This window comes from Mustela nivalis (assembly GCF_964662115.1).
Source record: "Mustela nivalis genome assembly, contig: HAP1_SCAFFOLD_1608, whole genome shotgun sequence".
Classification (NCBI taxonomy): Eukaryota; Metazoa; Chordata; class Mammalia; order Carnivora; family Mustelidae; genus Mustela; species Mustela nivalis.
The window spans coordinates 54850-74515 of NW_028135056.1; the positions used below are offsets into that span (position 1 = coordinate 54850).

The window sequence follows — 19666 nt, forward strand, 5'->3', positions numbered from 1 at the left end:
CAGGTAAGAATAGAGACTTGTGTCTGAAACCAGGTGTGTTTGCAAGCTGGGGCCCTGGCTGCTCCCAGACCTTCCCTGGGGGCCTGTGGAGAGGGGTGTGTTGGGGTCACTGTGTCCTTCCATGCAGAAGGGGGAAGAGGAGATGGCAGACGGGAGCACTGTTCGTGTAGGGGTCCAACCAGGAGTGGGCCCTGATAGGGCATCTCAGGAAGTGATGTCACTGCCTTGATCACAAAGGCCTTCAGAACTTGGAACCCCTGCAACCAGGCAGCCAGTCTAGTCCAGTAGCAGGGTTACTGGACTCAGGACCTAGACACAGAAAGATGTTTTCCTGTTGTGTACCCAGTTTCCGGGGCTCTGGGTACCAAAACCCCCAGGAAAATGACTTGATCCCATGCTGCAGACATTGGCTAAAACCACCCCCACAATGACGCAGGTCCTTTCGAGGGAGACGCCATAAGGTACTTACTTCTGAGGAGACTAGGCGATGCCCACCCCTCTGAACCGTCCTAGGGAAGCCCCATCCCTTCCTCTGGAGTTTGAGGGGAGGAGGGATATGTGGGGGTTCCTGCCCATGGGCTGGAGGAGGGTGAGTACAGTGGATACTCTTGTGATCCCTTCTTGTTCACACCAATGTCAGGGTGGGCAGGGTGCACAGGGGATTCCTGAGGTGACTCTGAGCTGTGCCAGAGCACATCCAAGGCCCTGAAGCTGGGCCACGTTTCTCTCCTTGGGGGAGGGCTCTGCCACCTGGGCTGTGGTGTGTCTGGAATGGAGCGCCCTGGGTCTGAAGACCAGCAAAGGCCTCCAGACAGGGCTCTAAGGCCTCCTGCCTGGCTGCCGGGCACTGTCTTTATAGAATGCTCCAGAGGACATGGTGCAGGAAGTGAACGAGGAGATTGCCTGCTCTCCTTCTTCCAAGGAAAAGAAGCCGAACAGGGCCAGCAGAGTCTGGCGCTGGCTCAGGGTGAGTGCAGGTGCTGGGGAGACCCGACCCCTGGGGTGCCCGTGCAGCACCAAGGGCCCCACTTCCTAGAAGCCAACCTGGCCTCCTAGAGTCCTGTACTCCCGTGAATCTGCATCCCATCTCTTCCCCAAACTGGCCCACATGGTCCTGCCCACGCCTTGGACAGAAGCACAGCCATTGTCCACATACTTATAGGAGTATTATTAAAGAGACTAGACCATGTCTCATCTCATTGATTTAGACTCCTTTTGCCCATTCCAAGGCATTTTCCTAACTCGTGCTCCCAGGTGCCCCCACTGGCCCAACAATCATTCCTCAGCTTCTGCAAGTCTTGCAAATGATCTTGCAAGAGTGAATTGAGAGACTTTGATCCAAAGGGACATGGGGCCCATGGTACTCTGTCTCTTGCTCTGCGCTTTGGTATTGATAGAACACATTGTTCGGAACCCCCCCCCCCCCGGACAAAGGAAAGGAACAGGGGCCTCACTGCACTGCACTGCACGGCAGTCCGGAAGGCCAGTCATTGATCACAGCCATGGAGCCCTTTACTGGGGCAGGACTGGATGTAATCCCCTTCTCTGGCCAAAGCACAGTGCTTCATCCTACAGCCTCTGTGCCTTCTTATCCTAAGCCCTCTCGCCTTAAACATCTCTGTGTTCTCATCTCAAGAATGGGATATGTTGGGTGCCGGGGTGGCTCAGGGGTTTCAGCCTCTGCCTGCAGCTCAGGTCATGGGTCCTGGGTCTCACAGTCCTGGATCGAGGCCCACGTCGGGGGCGTGGGGTCCTCTGCTCAGCGGGGAGCCTGCTTCCCCCTTTATGTCTGGCTGCCTCTCTGCCTACTTGTCACCTCTCTCTCTGTCAAATAAATAAATAACAAGTCTTTCAAAAAAATAAAAAGAATGGGCTGTTATCAGAAATCACAGGATCCATGCCACTCAAGCAGGGACGTGCTATCCATACTCCGCTCACAAAGGGACCTCAGATACTAGCAAGTTCAGACATCATTTCTTTCAATTCTTTGTATGGATACCAAGAACATTTTCTCTTTGCCTTAAAGGCTTCTTAACTGATTGGCAGATTGATGGATTTGAGAGAGAGACAGGGGGAGAGTGGGGAGAAGCAGAGAGACTGAATCCTCAAGCAGACACTGCCCTATGAACACAGCCTTACGAGGAGCGCAGCCTCAGGACACGGAGACCATGACCTGAAACAAAACCAAGTGCCTTAGGCTGAACCCAATGAGACACTGAGTCACCCGATTCTTTTTCGGACTCTGGGCTCTCTTGTCCCACCTCTTGCTGAAATCCCTGAGATCTGGGGGCTCATTTTGCCCTCCAAGCCCCAACCCTCCTGATGGCCACAGCACTGACTCATGTCTCCTCTGATTCACCTCAGGGGAAAAATGGTTCAACCAGGAAGAGGACGAGGACCTCACTGCTGATGGCAGAGCGGGCCGACAAGCTGGAGGCCGCAATTGATCACCTGGTGCCTGCCATCCTCAGACAAGATCTACACAGTGTCCACACCTTTCTGGACACATACGACACCTTTGCCAGCTCTGGGGAGGTGCTGGACCAACTATGTGCAAGGTGAGCACCCTCCCCTGCCCCTAACTGCCCTGTGGGATTAGGCCAATGCCTGGTTGTGAGACTTTGGCAGGTCCCCAAGCTTCCCCAAACTTCCCCTTGCTTCTAACTGGGGCAGAGGTATTATAGGGACTCAGTGGTAGGTGTCAGAAAGGATACCTGGCAGCCTGCGCCGGTGGAAAAGTCTGCTGGAGGGCCTGTGGGCATGCTCTTTGAACATTCCCGTGCCCCTCATGATGAAGCCTCTGCCTAATCCCTGACCCTCACTGTGATCTTGAGCAGGGCTCCTTTGCCATTGAAAGGGAATCTGAGATTCTTTCTGGGGTCTGTGTCTGGATGAATCCAGAACAGTCATCCCTGGGGGTGAGCAGGGCCAGGCCCCCGCAGATGTTCGTGATGGGCTGGTTGGGGCCCTTTCATTCAGCAAGCATTCAGGAAGCCCCAGTAGGTGGAGGCGATTATCTCGGAGCTGAATGGGATCCCGGCACAGAACAGACAGCACCCCAGGGCTGCAGGCTAGTCGAGGGTCAGAGGGTGAGAGCCAACATCCGCAGACATCTCATGTGATGCCCCCTGGCCTCCTCTAGATTCGGGTGCTATTACTACACGTATGAAGAGGTCAAGAGATCCCAGGAGCAGCGAGACATGTGAGTAAGCTTTGGCTGCTCCAGGAGGGCCTTCCCTCTCCTGCAGGGCAGTGAGGGTCCTGTGAGTTCAAGGGGCTGATGGACCTTCATGCACACCTCTGTGATTCCTGCTTTAGGGTAAAGGTCTGAGAGCTTTTACTGGAAACTGGGAAGGTGCCCTGGGGAGCTGGGGTAGGTGTGTGAGCACTGTGGGAGAGCAGAGGGGCATGGAGGACAGCTTCCACCCCTGAGAGGGTCATGCTCCATGCCTACCACCTCCCAACCCTCTCTCTGCCCAATTCTGGGACCCAGAACGCAGGATTTAGGAACCATCGCACAGCATTCTGTTGGCACCTGCACGCTGGGTGCTCAGAGGGGGCTCAGGGAGAGTGGTGACCCAGTAGAGCCCAGGGAGCAGCAGACATCCCACACCCTGTGGGAGGTGAGTGTCAGTGGAAACAGACCCACTCTCACAGCACCTAGTGAACGGGCAGAGGAGGTAACGATGGAGGTATGGGGAGGGTCCTGGGAAGGCCTGGCTAGAGACAGAGTCCCTTTGTTCCCTCCTCGGTTGGATCTTCACTGAGCAGAGGCGAGTGCAGTGAGGGTAATTAAGAGGCGAGACACCACCCCTCCCCGGGCACATGCAGTTGAATTGAAGTGGCTCGTGGGCAAGGAGACAGACTGAGGAGTGTGTCCAGCTCCGCTAAGAAGTCCAGAAATGATCACCCCATTGATCACGGACTCCCACTCCTAGAGGCTTTTGGCCAGCCCGCCGTCTGGGAGCAGGCCTGTCTCGGGCAGGACTGCCAGGTCGCAATTGGACAAGGAGTCCGACAGGTCTCGGACAGGAGCTGGATGCCCAGGGGCCCAGGTTCCTACAGGGGTTCCCTGGGATATTGGTTTGGATGCATACCTTGTCCTCTGACTTTTCTGTCTCCATGTCTGTCCCCAGGGCCATCTATGCCATCCTAAACACCTGGGTGGAAAAGTATCCAGGGGATTTTGTGCAGCCTCCGGAGTTTCCCAGCTTGCATACACTGCTGGCCTACCTGCAGGTCAATGTGCCAGGCTCGGACCTGCAGCGCCGTGCCCAGCTTCTGCTGCCAGAAAGTCAATGCCCTCCCAGAAAGGCCATGGAGCCAGAGGCTGGGGGTGAGGAGGACTGGGGGTAACTGGTGTGGGCCTGAGGAGGAGACAGGGTGGGCCACCCTGAGGAAGCCTCCGTAGATTGTAGTTGGGCCGAAGAGAGTGAGTCGTCTCAGATCACTGTCCCCATGGGCTTCCGTCGGGGATACCTTCCGGGGGCTGGGTCTTGAACGCAGGCCACGCTGAGTGGTTGGGAAAGGGAAAGGCAAAAGGGAAGTCAATCAAGCTGATGATGCTTTCTCTTCTTGGAGCTACAGCGCCGGCCCCAGAGCAAAATCTGGAAGTTGTTCCAGCAGCCCCTCTGGCACCCGCTGCACCTCTGGAGCCTGAGCTGGTCTCTACCATCCCTGCTGCAGCAGCTCACAGTGGGTTAGGGAGACCAGTGACCCCCCTGACCCGATGGGACCAGGGCAGATGGTCGTCAGGGCCCTCGTTCACTTCTCTGCCACGGAAGAGCCACCTGGCATGTTGCCTTTACTGGATGACCAGCAGGGTCCTGTCCCCGAGCTGCTGCCCCCTGCCTCCGTGGAGCAAGCAGTCTGGGCCCACAAGCTGCCGCCCCCTGCCTCCGTGGAGCAAGCAGGCTGGGCCCCTGAGCAGCAGCTCATGCTGGTTGGACCCCTAGAGCATATATCCCCCTCCCCCGTCATTTCCTTTTTTATCATATTTGTGTTCTGTGCTCACCTCTATAATTACTTCGTAGATGTTATTTATTAAATAAAGTAGAATTTGAGTTTATATAACATTTTACTTGCATCCTTTGCAGTGGGATATGGAGGTCTCATTAGGTCCATCCAGAGTGTTGCACAACCATGTCTTCTACGACGTTTCCTCACAGAGACACCCGCGCTCCTCATCGCTCACTGCTCTGTCCCTCCCCCAGTCCCTGCAACCACTTCTCTTCTCTCTGTCTTGGCCACTTCACCTCAATTGGATTTTCCTCTGCCTGGAAACTACAATATGGCCTTCTGTGTGTGTCTGCAGAACATAAGAGTGATTCCTCTCTTTTCAAACTTTTGTAGAGACGATATAGGTATTTTCATTTTTCTGAATCTTCTGCCAAAACAAACAATGAAACAGCACAACACAAAACAAATAACTCTTTTTTCTGGTACACCGCCAGCTAAATGCAGAGAAAGACCCTCCCTTTTGAGAAAGAGCAGAGCTGCTACCCTGTGTGGTGTGCGACGTGTTGGAAAGAGTCACCGGTACCCACAGAGCAGTGGCCCTCCCAATACCTGGTTGTGTATACTGGTCTGCACACAACACACAACCCCAGGAGTCCACAGAATAGTGACCTTGGACTGATAGACACCCTTTCGATACAGGCAGACCCCCCAAAGAGATTTCATTATCCCATGTACTGTTCATCTGAAATATCATTGTTCTTTGTGATTCACCTGAAAATGCTCCGCCCTGGGGACAGACATGGAGGCAGAGAAGTCAGAGGACAGGGTACGCATCCAAACCAAAATCCCAAGGAACCCATGTGGGAACCTGGGTCCTGGGCTGCCAGCTCCTGTCTGAGACCAGTCGGACTCCTTGTCCACCTGCGACCTGGCAGTCCTGCCCAAGACAGGCCTGCTCCCACACGGCAGGCTGGCCAAAGCCGCTAGGAGTGGGAGTCCTTCATCAATGGGGTGAGCATTTCTGGACTTCTTAGGGGAGCTGGACACCCGGAACACCAGGTAACAAGAACTAAAGGAACGCCAGCACGGCCTGGCCACCAGCTGTGGTGTGCACATGCTCGGCTCCTGCGCCGCCGAGGAGACCACTTCTCCCCCACTCGTGTGGGACCGGGGCTTTCTGACATGCTGGGTTTCAAGTGACAGGTCAGTGTATCAGGCTGAGTACTCAAGAGGATAAATGAGTTCCTTCTGCTGGCTGAGCCCTCACCATTAGGTAGAAAGGCCATGGTTTCATAGCAACCATTCCAATCTATGCCTACAGGGCCCTGAGATACGAATTCTGTTACTGTTTCAGGCCTTTTTGGTCTTTTACACTACCACAAGGACAAGTCAGTAAGTTAGATGATAGACAAATGAATTCCATTCATCCTGGATTTTTCTGCTATTCTTTACGTGAAAGTACTTTATATATATATATATATATATATATATATATATATATATATATATATCACATAGCACTATACAAATAATAGTTATTACAAATTACATCCAAATGAAGCTTGATGTCTCAGAAACTGGCATTCTTATTGTTTATTTTTATTTAAAAAAATCAGTCATTTTTCTACTTCGCTCAGAATCAGAAGGTTTCATCTTAGTTCAGTTTTAGGATTCCTCTAAAGTGATCTAGAAACAAAGACAGTAATACACATTCTTCCAACTTCAATACCAAAGTATATACAACACTCATCAGGAGCTGAAACACTTTCATGAGCAGACAATGACCAACTACAGAATGTCCTGGTGGGTGACAGTCCCGAAGGTGGTGAGAAGACCTACTCTCGGACACCAGTGGTTTGGCTGAAAGAGTCTCTCATGTCCAATGAAAACTGAGTTTTGACATCCTGCCTTTTTAGAGAGAGTTAACAAGATTAAGAAAGGGGTTTTAGAAAAGCTTTTCAAAAGGCCCCACACTTTGACCTGTTTTTTCTGCTTAAAAATGCACATGAAGTCTAAGCATGTACACGTGTGGTAAATGACAGCTTTTCTAAAGCAAGAGCATGAACATCCAAATCTCATGGCTGGTCCACTTGAAAACCTTCTTAATAGTCATGGACAGAATGGCTTTATTCATTTTTATAAACAGATACACCAAGGCTTTTTAGCTTAGTTCTTACTATTAAATTTACCTTTAATAAGGTAAAGGGTTTATTTTTTAAAAATGTTTTAATTTTTTAGAAGTTAAAAAAAAATCTTTTTTATAAATTCATGGCCCGGAGATCAAGACCTGCGCTGAGATCCAGAGCTGGATGCTTAACCAACTGAGCCACCTAGATGCCCCTTAAACTTATCTTTTAAAGTATAATAATCTAAGGGAAAAAATACCCTTTTCTTCTATAACTTGATATGCCATTGCCACTTTCATCTCTGACCAGGACCTTCCCCCTCACACCCTGGACGAATGAATTTACTGTGTTCCATACTGAGAAGTGTTGTCACTACGATTATTCCATGAAACTGCGGAAATGCTGTCAGTACCTTGGAAGCCCAAGCCACATGACCCACGACGGGGACCAGCTGGAGTCCTACTCATTCTCACTGAAGGTGCCTGGCTGCTCTTCGGTAGCCTGGGCTGCCTCCTCGACAGTCTGGACCTCAAGTGCTTTCAGGACAAAAGCAGGGGATGCAGTGCTGGCTTTTAGCATTGCCATGGCCTCACTGTGACTTCAATCGTTCAAATCAATGCCATTGATATTCAGCAATATATCACCTGTCCAAAGGAATAAACAAGAAAAATGAGATGAGCTACCAAGTCATTATCTTCCCTATACATCCTGTTATTTGTAATTTTTTCACATCTCTGTCATTCTTACAATATTGAAGGAAAAATCCAATTCATGGAAAACATTCCAAAACAACTCAAAACTTTTAAGATAATTTCATCATGTATAGGAAAAAATGTGGCTTGAGGCACTGTGATTCGACTGGAAGTCCAAGTCATTAGACCTCGTTTTCCTACTGTGCAGGACCTGGGCATGTTCATTTCTCTTCTTTGGGCTTCAGTGATTTCTATAGTTCTTTCCTGATCTTTTGCTCTTAGAAATGAATTTTTAACATATCCTGTTTTAGAGTTACACATTTCTATAGATATAGTCCTACAGAGTTTGCGCAGCATGAATCTATCAGAATACTAAAAGAGAAGAGATCCTTGGGTCTACACAAAGAAATGAAACTTGTGATTAGAGCATCTTTTGCTTAAGGAAGAAAAAAAAGTGTTTGCTGCCCTGACAAGTAATATAATAAAAAAAAGGGCAATGAGAATTATATAAAAGGTTAGGAAGGAAAAGATGAGTGTTCTATTTTTTAGAGGGTTTTTTCCAACATAAAATAATGCAATGATCTAAATAAACATTAGAAAATAATGGAAAGGGCGCCTGGGTGGCTCAGTGGGTTAAAGCCTCTGCCTGCAGCTCAGGTCATGATCCCAGGTCCTAGGATCGAGCCCGCATCGGGCTCTGCTCAGCCGGAAGCCTGCTTCCCCTCCACCCACCACCCGCCTGCCTCTCTGCCTACTTGTAATCTCTGTCTGTCAGATAAATAAATAAATTCTTAAAAAAAAAAAGAACGGAAACATCATCAAACTGCAGCAATTTTCCTTCCCATTAGGCGTTTTTCTTTTCTTTTTTTTTTTTTTAAGATTTTCTTTATTTATTTGACAGACAGAGTTCACAAACGGCAGAGAGGCAGGCAGAGAGAGAGAGAGGAAGAAGCAGGCTCCCTGCTGAGCAGAGAGCCCGATGCAGGGCTCGATCCCAGAACCCTAGGACCATGACCCGAGCCGAAGGCAGAAGCCTTAACCCACTGAACCACCGAGGTGCCCCCCATTCGGCGTTTTTCTAATCTTAGAGAGAGGTTTTACACTTATATATGGAAGGTACATTTTAGAAGATTTTTAAAAAATCATATTTAATAGAAAATTTGGGGAATATTTGTTACTTTTTTTCAAACATGAGTTGCATGCAGGGAGAAGATGGGAAGAGTTTCACTGTTCCCAGCCCTCCCTATCTTACCTCTTTTGATGCGGCCATCACGTGCCAGACAGCCATGAGCTGGGACACTGGTTACAAGGATGGGCAGTTCACCACTCTTGCTTCCTCTGCCCCCTGCCACTGTCATTCCCAGGGACTCAGGTGGTTCCTTCTTTACAGTAATGTGTTTTTCTTGGCATGTAACACACTGGGTAAGATCCTAACACAGGAGAAGAAAATTCATTGCAAAATAAATAATACATAGCTGAAGTAAAGTAAGGAAACTGAAGGAAAAAATACCATGGCAATGATAAAGTCACTGTTAAAATCAGTTACTGTAGAAATAATACACAGTTCCTCATGGTACAAACATGACACTGAACACTGGGGATCACAATGTCAGACTTTGGACGGCTGTATTTTCATATGATTATGTATGGAACACAAAAAACTCAGGACTGTTGACATATGGAAGTCAAAAGAGGGCCAATTCTACAAAGGTAAATAATGCACTTGAGTTTTAAGATTCTGAAGACAAGCTAATTAATTTTATTTCTCTCTCTCTCCTCTATTCTTTGAGAGAAATGGTGACAGAATAGTACAAAAGTAAAGTGCGGATTTAGTTAACTGCCAGAAAAAAGCTATAGATCTATCTTCTGTTTCTTACTCATGAGAATGCTCGGTCATGAAATGGGTGCAAACTCATCTTCACAACCTTCACGGAAAGCTATAAGGATATGAAATAACTGAATTTTTGAAAAAGTTAAGGAAGAGAACAATTTTCCAACAAACTGTGTTCTCAGGAAAAAGCAATTTTTATCGATATTGATTGTTTCTATTTATGGGGACACTCCTAGAAGAAAAGGAAAATTTAAAACATCACCTTTTTTTAAATTAGAATGCTATAAAAAACAAGGTGTACCAATGCAATATTAATATTAAAATAGCAATAGTAACTAACATTTATTGAAGATTTACTATGCGTAAAGCAAATGGCTTCACATGTATTATTTCATTTTCATGGTTTCATTACATTTCATTACAATGGTCCGGAGTGTAAATCCTATGGTTGGCCCCATTTAATAAACAAGGGAATAGCCTTATTAGAAAGGTCATGTAGGGGCGCCTGGGTGGCTCAGTGGGTTAAGCCGCTGCCTTTGGCTCAGGTCATGATCTCAGGTTCTGGGATTGAGCCCCGAATCGGGCTCTCTGCTCAGCGGGGGGCCTGCTTCCTCCTCTCTCTCTGCCTGCCTCTCTGCCTACTTGTGATCTCTGTCTGTCAAATAAATAAATAAAATCTTTAAAAAAAAAAAAAAGAAAGGTCATGTAATTTGCTCCAAATTATATAGCTACGCATGATCACACTGGATTTGAGGTGATTCAAGTTTAAAAAAAATACACATACACACGCATACTGTATATACATAAACATTTATTCATATGTAGTTGTGTATGTTCATACAGCATGATGCTATATGCATCCACACTACAAGGGTGCTATCCCATTAAGTGTAATAATGGAAGCTCCTATCTCAAAAGGTTCCTTAACACATATACTGTAACAGCATAGTGTAGATAACAAGATAACTATTACCACCACTAACAATATCAATAGTAGAACTAGATGAATTCTTTTGCTAGAACTGTAACATTTCCTTTAGTGACACTGCTTCACAGCGGACAGGTACGACGTGTCAGTCAAGCCCTGGACCTGCAGGGGTGTCTGCTCTTCTCTGCTCCTGAAACCAACACTCTGAAATTTTCTTGAGGGCACTACTTAAATAGCCTAGAGTTCCTAGAATTTTGACCTCATAGAAAACCTGTAAACGTCCACAGGTGGTATCGTAGCATATGACATCTATGTTCGCATCCTTCAAAACTGGGCAAGACCCACGTTATTATGAAGACAATCCAGGTAAACTCAGCTGGGAGCACATTGACTTCAACGCTCGTGTCTGTCAGGTATCGAGTCAATAAGAGGTGGTTGTTTTATTCCTCCATATGGCTGAGATGTATGTATTTTAGCCAAACTTCACAGATTACTCTTGGTACACTTCATGGAAACTTCTAAGGGCTTAACACTGGATGAATGTTTCCAAGCAGGGGCCACGCAGGGGCTTAGTAATAGAGTAATGTGTGCTTTAATTTTTAACAATGATTATCCTCTGAACAGGTTGTTTTGATGAATTTGTATTTGTTTTCCCTAGGAGACCTTTATTTTTTTAAAGTAGGATTTGACATCACAAATGCTGTATGTTAATGGTAAATTGCTAAATTAATGCTTAAAATTACATTTCATGTGGCTGTTCTAACAATCAGGTTTACAGAGCACCTAAAGTAAGAATTCAACACTGCTATTTAAAACACCACCACTTAAAATTAAGGAAGAGGAACTAGTAAAAAGAAAAATAGTTGTGCCCCAAACAAACAAAAGGACATAAATAGTCGTCTATATGAACGCTGAAATGGTTAAGAAGTTCTTAAAACAGTCTTAAATTTGTACCGTTGTCTTTGAGCACCCATATTTCCACTTTCTGTAGAATTCATGGATTCAGTTACGAACTTTTGCCTTAATTATGATTCTTTAGGAATATGTATATATATATGTAACTTGTAAAGCAAGGACCAGCGATATGAACAACTCCTATTCAAATTCCTTTTCGAAACAATAACTGCTTTTCGTAGTCATCATTGTGAAAGCAAAATTATAGGTTCCCTTCACACATTTCGTTTTCTGTTCAAAAATAAGATGAAGTTTGTGCTTATAATTTCTTAAAAGTTTTAACTGAATAAAGACCAGTGACAAGTCTATACTTCAGCTCAGAAAACAAGATAAACCTGATGGGCCAAAAATACTTGTGCCTTTAAATGATGCTTTCTTGGGGCGCCTGGGTAGCTCAGTGTGTTGAGCCACTTTCGGCTCCGGTCATGATCTTGGGCTCCTGGGATCGAGTCCCACATGGGGCTCTCTGCTCAGCGGGGAGCCTGCTTCCCTCTCTCTCTCCCTCTCTCTGCCTGCCTCTCTGCCTACTTGTGATTTCTGTGTGCTAAATGAATAAATAAAATCTTAAAAATAAATAAATAAATAAATAAATAAATAATGCTTTCTTGGGCTCCTGTGACATTACAGAGTTATTCTCTCAAATTGTACTTACATTAAGAAGACACTTTAGGGGCGCCTGGGTGGCTCAGTGGTTGAGCTGCTGCCTTCAGCTAGGGTCATGATCCCAGGGTCCTGGGATCAATCCCTGCATCTGGCTCTCTGCTCAGCAGGGAGCCTGCTTCCTCCTCTCTCTCTGTCTGCCTCTCTGCCTACTTACGATCTCTGTCAAATAAATAAATAAAATCTTAAAAAAAAAGAAGCCACTTTAAGCTAAACATGTGTTTCTCAAGTCATTCTCCTTACGTAAAATTAAATTGCTTTGCTAAATAAAAACTTATTTACTGGTCTACTTAAAAACTATAGGAAATAAAAACAAACAAACAAAAAAACTATAGGAAGTTTCAGATGTGTGATTTTCACACAGTTGGTAAATAGCATCGTTGTAAAAATTCTGGCCTACTAGAAGTTGAGTTCAAATGAAAGATCAAATGAAGTAAATAATACTGAGAACACAGTAAAGTGCCACTGTTTTTTGACTTCTACTAATTTCTGCATCCAAAGTGAGACTGCATCAAAATTTTAGGCACAGATAAATGACCTAGGAATATATTACAAAAGCACTGAAATATGCAGCAAAAAGCTCAACATACAGGAATTTAAAATGATCTAGGGTAGTATTCCTATAAACTGTAACATAAAAAGAAATGCGTTATGTGTTTTGCATGTACCTATCAGAAAGTATGATTTATGCTTCATATTCACATAGGGAATTCTGTTGGGCAACCTGCCCAACCGCTAAGTATGGACTTGTTGGTCATTGTCTTTTTTTCAGTTACATAACCTCCTGTTACAACTGAATGAGCAAACCAAGATAAATCCCACTTTCAAGCAGGACCAAACAAAGAAGTCTTTCTAGAAGATCAAACACTTCTCATCAATCTGGCAGAGGGACCTTCTTACTAAGAAACCACCCCTACTGGCTGAGGAACAGACTGTACAGGGACTCTCAAGGTAGCCAAACACACATTCCACACCCCCAAACACCTGTGCTCACCTTTTCCAACAGAGTAACAGCCCTCATTTAAATCTTACCAGTTTGTCACAAGGATTCCCTGAGGGCAGATGAATGAAAACATGCAAACTTGAGGCCTCACCTTGTGTGAGCTGGGTCTGTTGTGGTACAGCGGCTGTGCATGGTGCTGGCTGCTACTCTGAGCTCCTGCGTCCTGGACAGGGTTACCAGGCTGGGATTTCCCCGGCCTAGCAATTGTTAAATCCACCCTCTTGCCACTAGCCTGGAGAAAACACACATATATAATCACCAGTCATTAATGATGCTTCTCACTTAAAAAAATTATAGGGAGGGTTATTGTCAATGCACTTATCATCGCTGTATCAGAGCCTCACCTGAGTGGGGACTGCAGGCCACTGCTGGGGGTGGGGCAGACGAGGTAGTTCATTTCAGGAGCTAATACTTTAAAACTTCTGCAGGTAAAAGAGCCACACACAGACCTCTTGGGTAAACCTTCCCTAATCCTGGAAATACCAAGAATGTAACCAAAGAAAGCCTGGGTTCTGATCTCCCCATGATTTCTTGAAGGGTAACTGTCTTTTTATACTTCCCTCCCCTGCAAAATTGGCCTTGGCACTGAGAGAGAGCAAAGAAGATAAAAGGACAAACGGATTCAAAACTGGATTACAATCCTTTGTGATTTCTGAATTAAATTCCAAGATGGCTACTTTGAGAGTGATAATCAATGAAACTACGTGTAGCTCTGTTTCCACACACTACAGCTTCGAATCGAAAATAGGGATCAGCTTAAACAGTCCTGGAAAGAATGATAACAAAGGTCCTGTAAAATAGGATTAGTATTTATATACATTACAAATTGTGTGCCTATATATGCCATATGTGCACTCACACATAAATGTAATTTTATTTTATTTTTTTTTAAGATTTTATTTATTTATTTGACAGACAGAGATCACAAGTAGGGAGAGAGGCAGGCAGAGAGAAAGACGGAGAAGCAGGCTCCCTGCCGAGCAGAGAGCCCGATGTGGGGCTCGATCCCAGGACCTGACATCATGACCCGAGCTGAAGGCAGACACTTTAACCCACTGAGCCACCCAAGTGCCCCATAAATGTAATTTTAGAGGTGATGACAACCACGTTAAATTTAGAGGTCCATTATCTGTATTTATAGATCTAGATCTGAAACACAGATTCACATTTATTATACTTTTTAAAGCTATTTTATCTTTGCTTTTAACGTACAGGCCTGGTCTACTTGATGCTGATTCTTGGTCATGACTACAACTTTCTAAGTTTACTATCATTGCTATGGGAAAATTTGACAGCCTGCTTTCAAGAAGCTGTGCTGGAAAGTAGAACCCTCCCCCATGACTGCAGTCACTAATGTTAAGAAAGCACTCCAGTTTCAGTTCTCAAGTTGGAAAAGGAGTGAAAACCATAATTTTAAAAAAATGATTTTATGTATTTATTTGAGCGCAAAAGCAAGAGAGCAGGGTGGAGGGGCAAAGGAAGAGGGAGAAGCCAACTCCTCGCAGAGCAGAGAGCCCGATGTAGGATCCGAGCCAAAGGCAGATGCTGAACCACGGAGCCACCCAAGTGCCTGTGAGTGATAACCAATTTTAAGGCCCTATTAAAGTCACTTACTTATTCAAGTATTTCATTAAACTAGTTTCAGACAATTCTTCAAATAACTGAAGGAATAACACTTCTCATGTGACCAGCGTCTGGGGATTTGATCTAACAGGTAATTCCAAAGTAGAACGCTTACAATCCAGATATTTGAGATTCTGACACTTCCGAGTATTAGATCACACGGTTTGAGGGGTGAGAGGCCCCTCTGTGATCTCATTTCAATATTAAGAATTGTTTGCTTTACTGCCTAACCCTCACCACTACCAAATACTCTATAACCAGTAATTTAGCTTTATGGGAAGACCCCTGCTCATGCAAACCTATTAACAAACAAATCCCTGATCTTTTTTGATTTCTTAAAAGACAAAATTCTGGGTGTGTGATGGAAGTGGACATATAAGCTTTAAACGATGGGCTATCGCTTGGGTTTAGGCTAACTGCCTATCTAACACTTCAGGGTTTCAAGCACAACAAAAGAATTCTGTTAAAGTCAAGATTTTTAAAAATGCAGGATGCCTAAATGACAATACCTGTATTTCATAAAATAGTGGCATGCCGTATTGCTGGGAGTATATACTGGTATGATCTTTCTAGAGGGAAGTTAAGCAAAATGTCTTAAACTTGAAAACAAAACATTAAAGTCTGTTGACAGGGGAGTATTTACGTAAGTTTTAGCACAACACGCCTACTATACAGCTATATCATGGTGCATCTATTTTCAGGGTAAGAAGTCCACAACATACAGCTGACGTAAAGAATGGGTGGCAAACTCAGAATTTGTAAGCTGACTGCATGTCTAAGTACCTACATAAATAGGTACCTATTTATTTGTAGGCATATACAGAAAAATGACGATGTTCTTCAAAACTTTAATGTCACTATCTTATGGACTTTAGACTGACTGTGATTTTGACTTCCTTCTTTATTTTCTGTATTTTGTCTTCCTTAGTCTCCTTTTCAGACATGGAATACATGTTGTTCTCAGAATCCAAAACATTAAGATGTTTTTCACAAAGAAACAACTTGAGCAATATATTATATTTGGTATCATATATAAGTATCTGGATTCAATTTTTTTAAATCTCAAGACTGGGACAAGAGACCAACGCCTGAATCTCCCTCCTAATGCAAGATGGCTACCGGGTGTGTGTGTTCCCATAGTTATAATGAACCAAACATTTGTGAAAAGGAGTAATGAAATGCGATTTAAATTTAGGTTTTCTTACACAGTACTTAAATCTTCATTGTTAATTCTGTTTACTATACACATTTCCCAGAGACAGTCAACCTACTTTAATTCCTGATGCTGGATTATGTTACTGCTTGGTTTCCTTTATGTCAGAGTGTTTTCTTGTGCTTACTTAAAACAAAACAAAACAAAACAAAATAAAACACCATACACATCTTTGTTTCACCCCTAGACTGTAGGAGATACCCATATCATTAAATGCTCTGGTAGGTTATAGAACCAGAAGGTCTGGCCTGGATTATTTTCTACTTTTTCTATTTTATTTTTTAAAAAAAAATTTAAAGCAGTTTTCTTTTTTTAAAGATTTTATTTATTATGTATTTATTTATTTATTTGACAGAGAGCAAGAGAAGGAACACAAGCAGAGGGAGTGGGAGAGGGAGAAGCAGATTCCTGGCTGAGCAGAGAGCCCCGATGTGAAACTGGATGCCAGCACCCTGGGATCATGCCTGACCGAAGGCAGATGCTTAATGACTGAGCCACCCAGGTGCCCCTCTACTTTACCTACTTTAATGTTCTTATTGAAAATTTTTTTCTCTAATAATAACCATCTTTACTTCAAAAGGATACTGTAAGAACACAAGTTATGATGTGTTTGAAATGCTCTGAATGCTTTATAAAAAGGGCACTACACAGATAATGAGTTCTTCTCAATAAAAATTGATTTTCCCCACTTGTATGGAGGTGAAGCGGAGAGTGAACGTTACAAGAGCAGGGAAGTCACAACTTTGGAACCACAGCTCCTTCAAGCTTTGCTTGTCTCACCTGTTAAATGTGGACATAAATGTGTTTTTTATGTGTGGGCTTAGGTGGAGCCCATGGAGCAAATGAAAAACCCATGTGCAAAAATAGAGCCTTCACTCTATAAAGAGCAAGGCTAAATGTTCACAGGGATACAGTTTTCCGGACAGGATTTTATCTGTAATGATAAAATCATCTCTTGTGCATTTTGAAGGATTTGGGGAGCCATGTTTGATTTCCCCCATGAAATATCAAATATCCCTCAGGTTCTCATGTTACGAAAACATCGACATAAAGGCTGAGCACGTGGAATGAATATCCGCGTGTACCTGAATGATCTGGGCGGCAACTCAGGGGTTCCGTGCTTCAGGTCGTGTCCATTGATGGCGAGCACTCGGTCGTTGCTGCTCAGCCTTCCATCCTGTGCAGCCAGCCAGGCCCTCTTCCAACAGATCAAGGATAAAAACACCTGGTTCGTTGGTCCTTCGAATGAGTTTAATGCCAAGTTGTTCACCAGAGTCCCATTTGTGAAAGACTACGTGGAAGACCTCTTCCCGGGGAGAGCTACTGTCGGGGTGGCTGTAGGTCCGGCCCCCAAAGCACCGCTCTCGCAGCACGGTCAGGTGCAGCATGGAACAGGGCTGGCAAAGGGCAGCTCTGGCATAGTTGGGAGACACATTGCTGTTGTTACAGTTGTTGACCTGGAAGAAAAGAATTATGACCGAGGTGGGACAATCTTTTATCCTCTCAACTGGTAAACATTTATATGCCATTTCCAAAAGAAATGGACTTTGGAAAATGACATACAGTCATTATTTACAAAGAAAAGCCCTCTGAAGATGTTTTAAAATGCACAGTTCCTAAGCTTCACTCACAATGACTAGCACGAAGTAGAGAATGGCAGTTAGGATCTCAGGCTTCAGCGAGGGTGCTGAATCAGAGTCCCTGGTCCTGCCAGTAGCGGGATGTCTGAGTGTGTCCCCTGAGTGGTGAGATGGTTTTACTCTCCACTTCACGGGACCAGGAGGAGAATGCAGAGACAGCAGCAGCATGTGGCAAGTGCCAACAAAATACTAGTTCTAGTGGAACAGAAACTGAAGTTCTACTGGATTGATGTGGCTTTTCCAAATGAAAAACACCTACCCTGGAAAAAATACACCGAGTTTTAATCTAAGAAAAGGGACAGATTCTAGATACACAACCTGATCTCAGTTCAGTCATTTTTACTTTAAAGAAAAGCAGGTAATTAGTTTCACTCTGTTTAGCACTCAAGTGTAACATCTATCTAATACAACAAGCTTAACTCAGTACTCACAGAACACTTATTTACTAAACCTTATGGCCCTGAAAAGAGTATAGTGACTGATCCTGGGACAGGAACAGGACTAAGAAAATACACACCACTTCAGTTATTTACCTAGTCAGAGGAAGAGGTTGGCGTAACTCTGAGTGTTTATCACAATTAGAATTCCTCTTCTCATCTGTCTGCACCAACAGCAAGCAGGAAATCGACATTCTCTTGGATGTGTTATGTGGCAGAGGCTCTGGGTTAGGTGCTTGTGATTACCCAAACCCTTCAATCTTTTTCACGTGAGTCTATCTTAAGGAAAGCCTTCCCCCTTCCCACTCATCTCGGGATGACAGTTTTGAGCACCACTAACTTGAATTTTATTGATTTGGGCCTGTGGACATCTTTTAAAATTCAGGCATCAAATGCCATAGATCTCACACATAAACTTGCTCTTTGCCCAATTTTGCAACATCTGTGCATTTGGCTGCCATCCAGATCCTTGATGAAAAAGTTGAGTAACATAGGGTCAAGAATAGAACTTTAAGGCAGCTTCTAAAAAACCAGCCTGACGTGGATTTGTTAGTCAAAACTCATCATTTCTGGTTATTCAGCTAAAAAGCCACTTATCTCTAGGTTCTTATTTTTCCGTCTTAAATTCACATCTATCACAAATGACTACAAACATCTGGCTGGAATCCAGCGCTAGCCACGTGCGAGTATGTAGCCTCACACCATTTTTGTGACGTGGGTTGTGGAATATCCTACAATCGGAGATTTTCGCTTCACAAAAGTGTCGTTGCCAGTGAAACACAGAGAAAGCAGAGACCAAATAAAATACTGTTGCTAGATGTTGTAGAAATAGCACCAACAGAGTAAACTTTACCACATCTTTAGCTAAATATTATTTTGTACCAATGCAGTCAACACATGACTGCAATTATTTTCCTTCAAAGCCAAAAGTGATGGGACACCTAGGTGGCTCAGTTGGTTAAGCAGCTGCCTTCGGCTCAGGTCATGATCCCAGCATCCTGGGATAGAGTCCCACATCGGGCTCCTTTCTCGGCAGGGAACCTGCTTCTCCCTCGGCCTCTGCCTGTGCTTGCTCTCTCTCCCTCTCTCTCTCTCTCTGATAAATAAATAAAATCTAAAAGTAAAATAAAATAAAATAAAGTAATATCAATTTAAAAAAAAAGGGAATATATCACTGACAACTCAGATCGCACTGTAAATTCGTACTCTTAATCATGTTCTGAAATTTGTATTATTTTTAATAGTAATATTGATGTAATCTCTTACACTATTTTATTCTTCAAACTGCTCAAAATGCTGCACTGTGAAAGGCCCTGAGGGTATATAGTTCTCCTTTTCAAATAGGTTATTTAATAGAATAACATGGATGTGTGGGTATATATATAAAACACACACACACACATAATCAGTGTGAGAAAACCAAAGCCACCCACTGTTACTACATCTAGTTTGCTAAACTAAATAGAAAGGCTATCTAGCCCTTTGGTCAGTAAATAAACCATCTTAACGACTCCAAGGTCTTTCAAATTGGCTCACGGTATTATTTATGCAGCTCACAAAAAGTGGAAGATAACCAGGTAGTAAAAATATACTAAGGAGC

The 19666-nt window shown here is 44.3% G+C and overlaps 1 protein-coding gene and 1 long non-coding RNA gene across 2 annotated transcripts; one reads left to right on the top strand and one right to left on the bottom strand.

Annotated features, from left to right (window-relative positions):
• Positions 1-874: 874 nt before the first annotated feature.
• On the top strand, positions 875-6159 carry LOC309857965 (ral guanine nucleotide dissociation stimulator-like; the record flags this gene model as incomplete). Its single annotated transcript, XM_082750657.1, has 6 exons — positions 875-967; positions 2365-2558; positions 3143-3202; positions 4137-4336; positions 4588-4750; positions 5994-6159. The coding sequence occupies 6 exons, from the start codon at positions 875-877 to the stop codon at positions 6157-6159; spliced, it is 876 nt and encodes a 291-aa protein (XP_082606783.1).
• Positions 6160-7283: 1124 nt separating this feature from the next.
• On the bottom strand, positions 7284-13360 carry LOC309857961. The gene is made up of 3 exons (XR_014307993.1): positions 13245-13360; positions 9030-9207; positions 7284-7729 (listed from the first exon to the last, which is right to left on the bottom strand). It is a non-coding gene; the product is annotated as an uncharacterized lncRNA (long non-coding RNA).
• Between the last annotated feature and the right edge of the window lie 6306 nt (positions 13361-19666).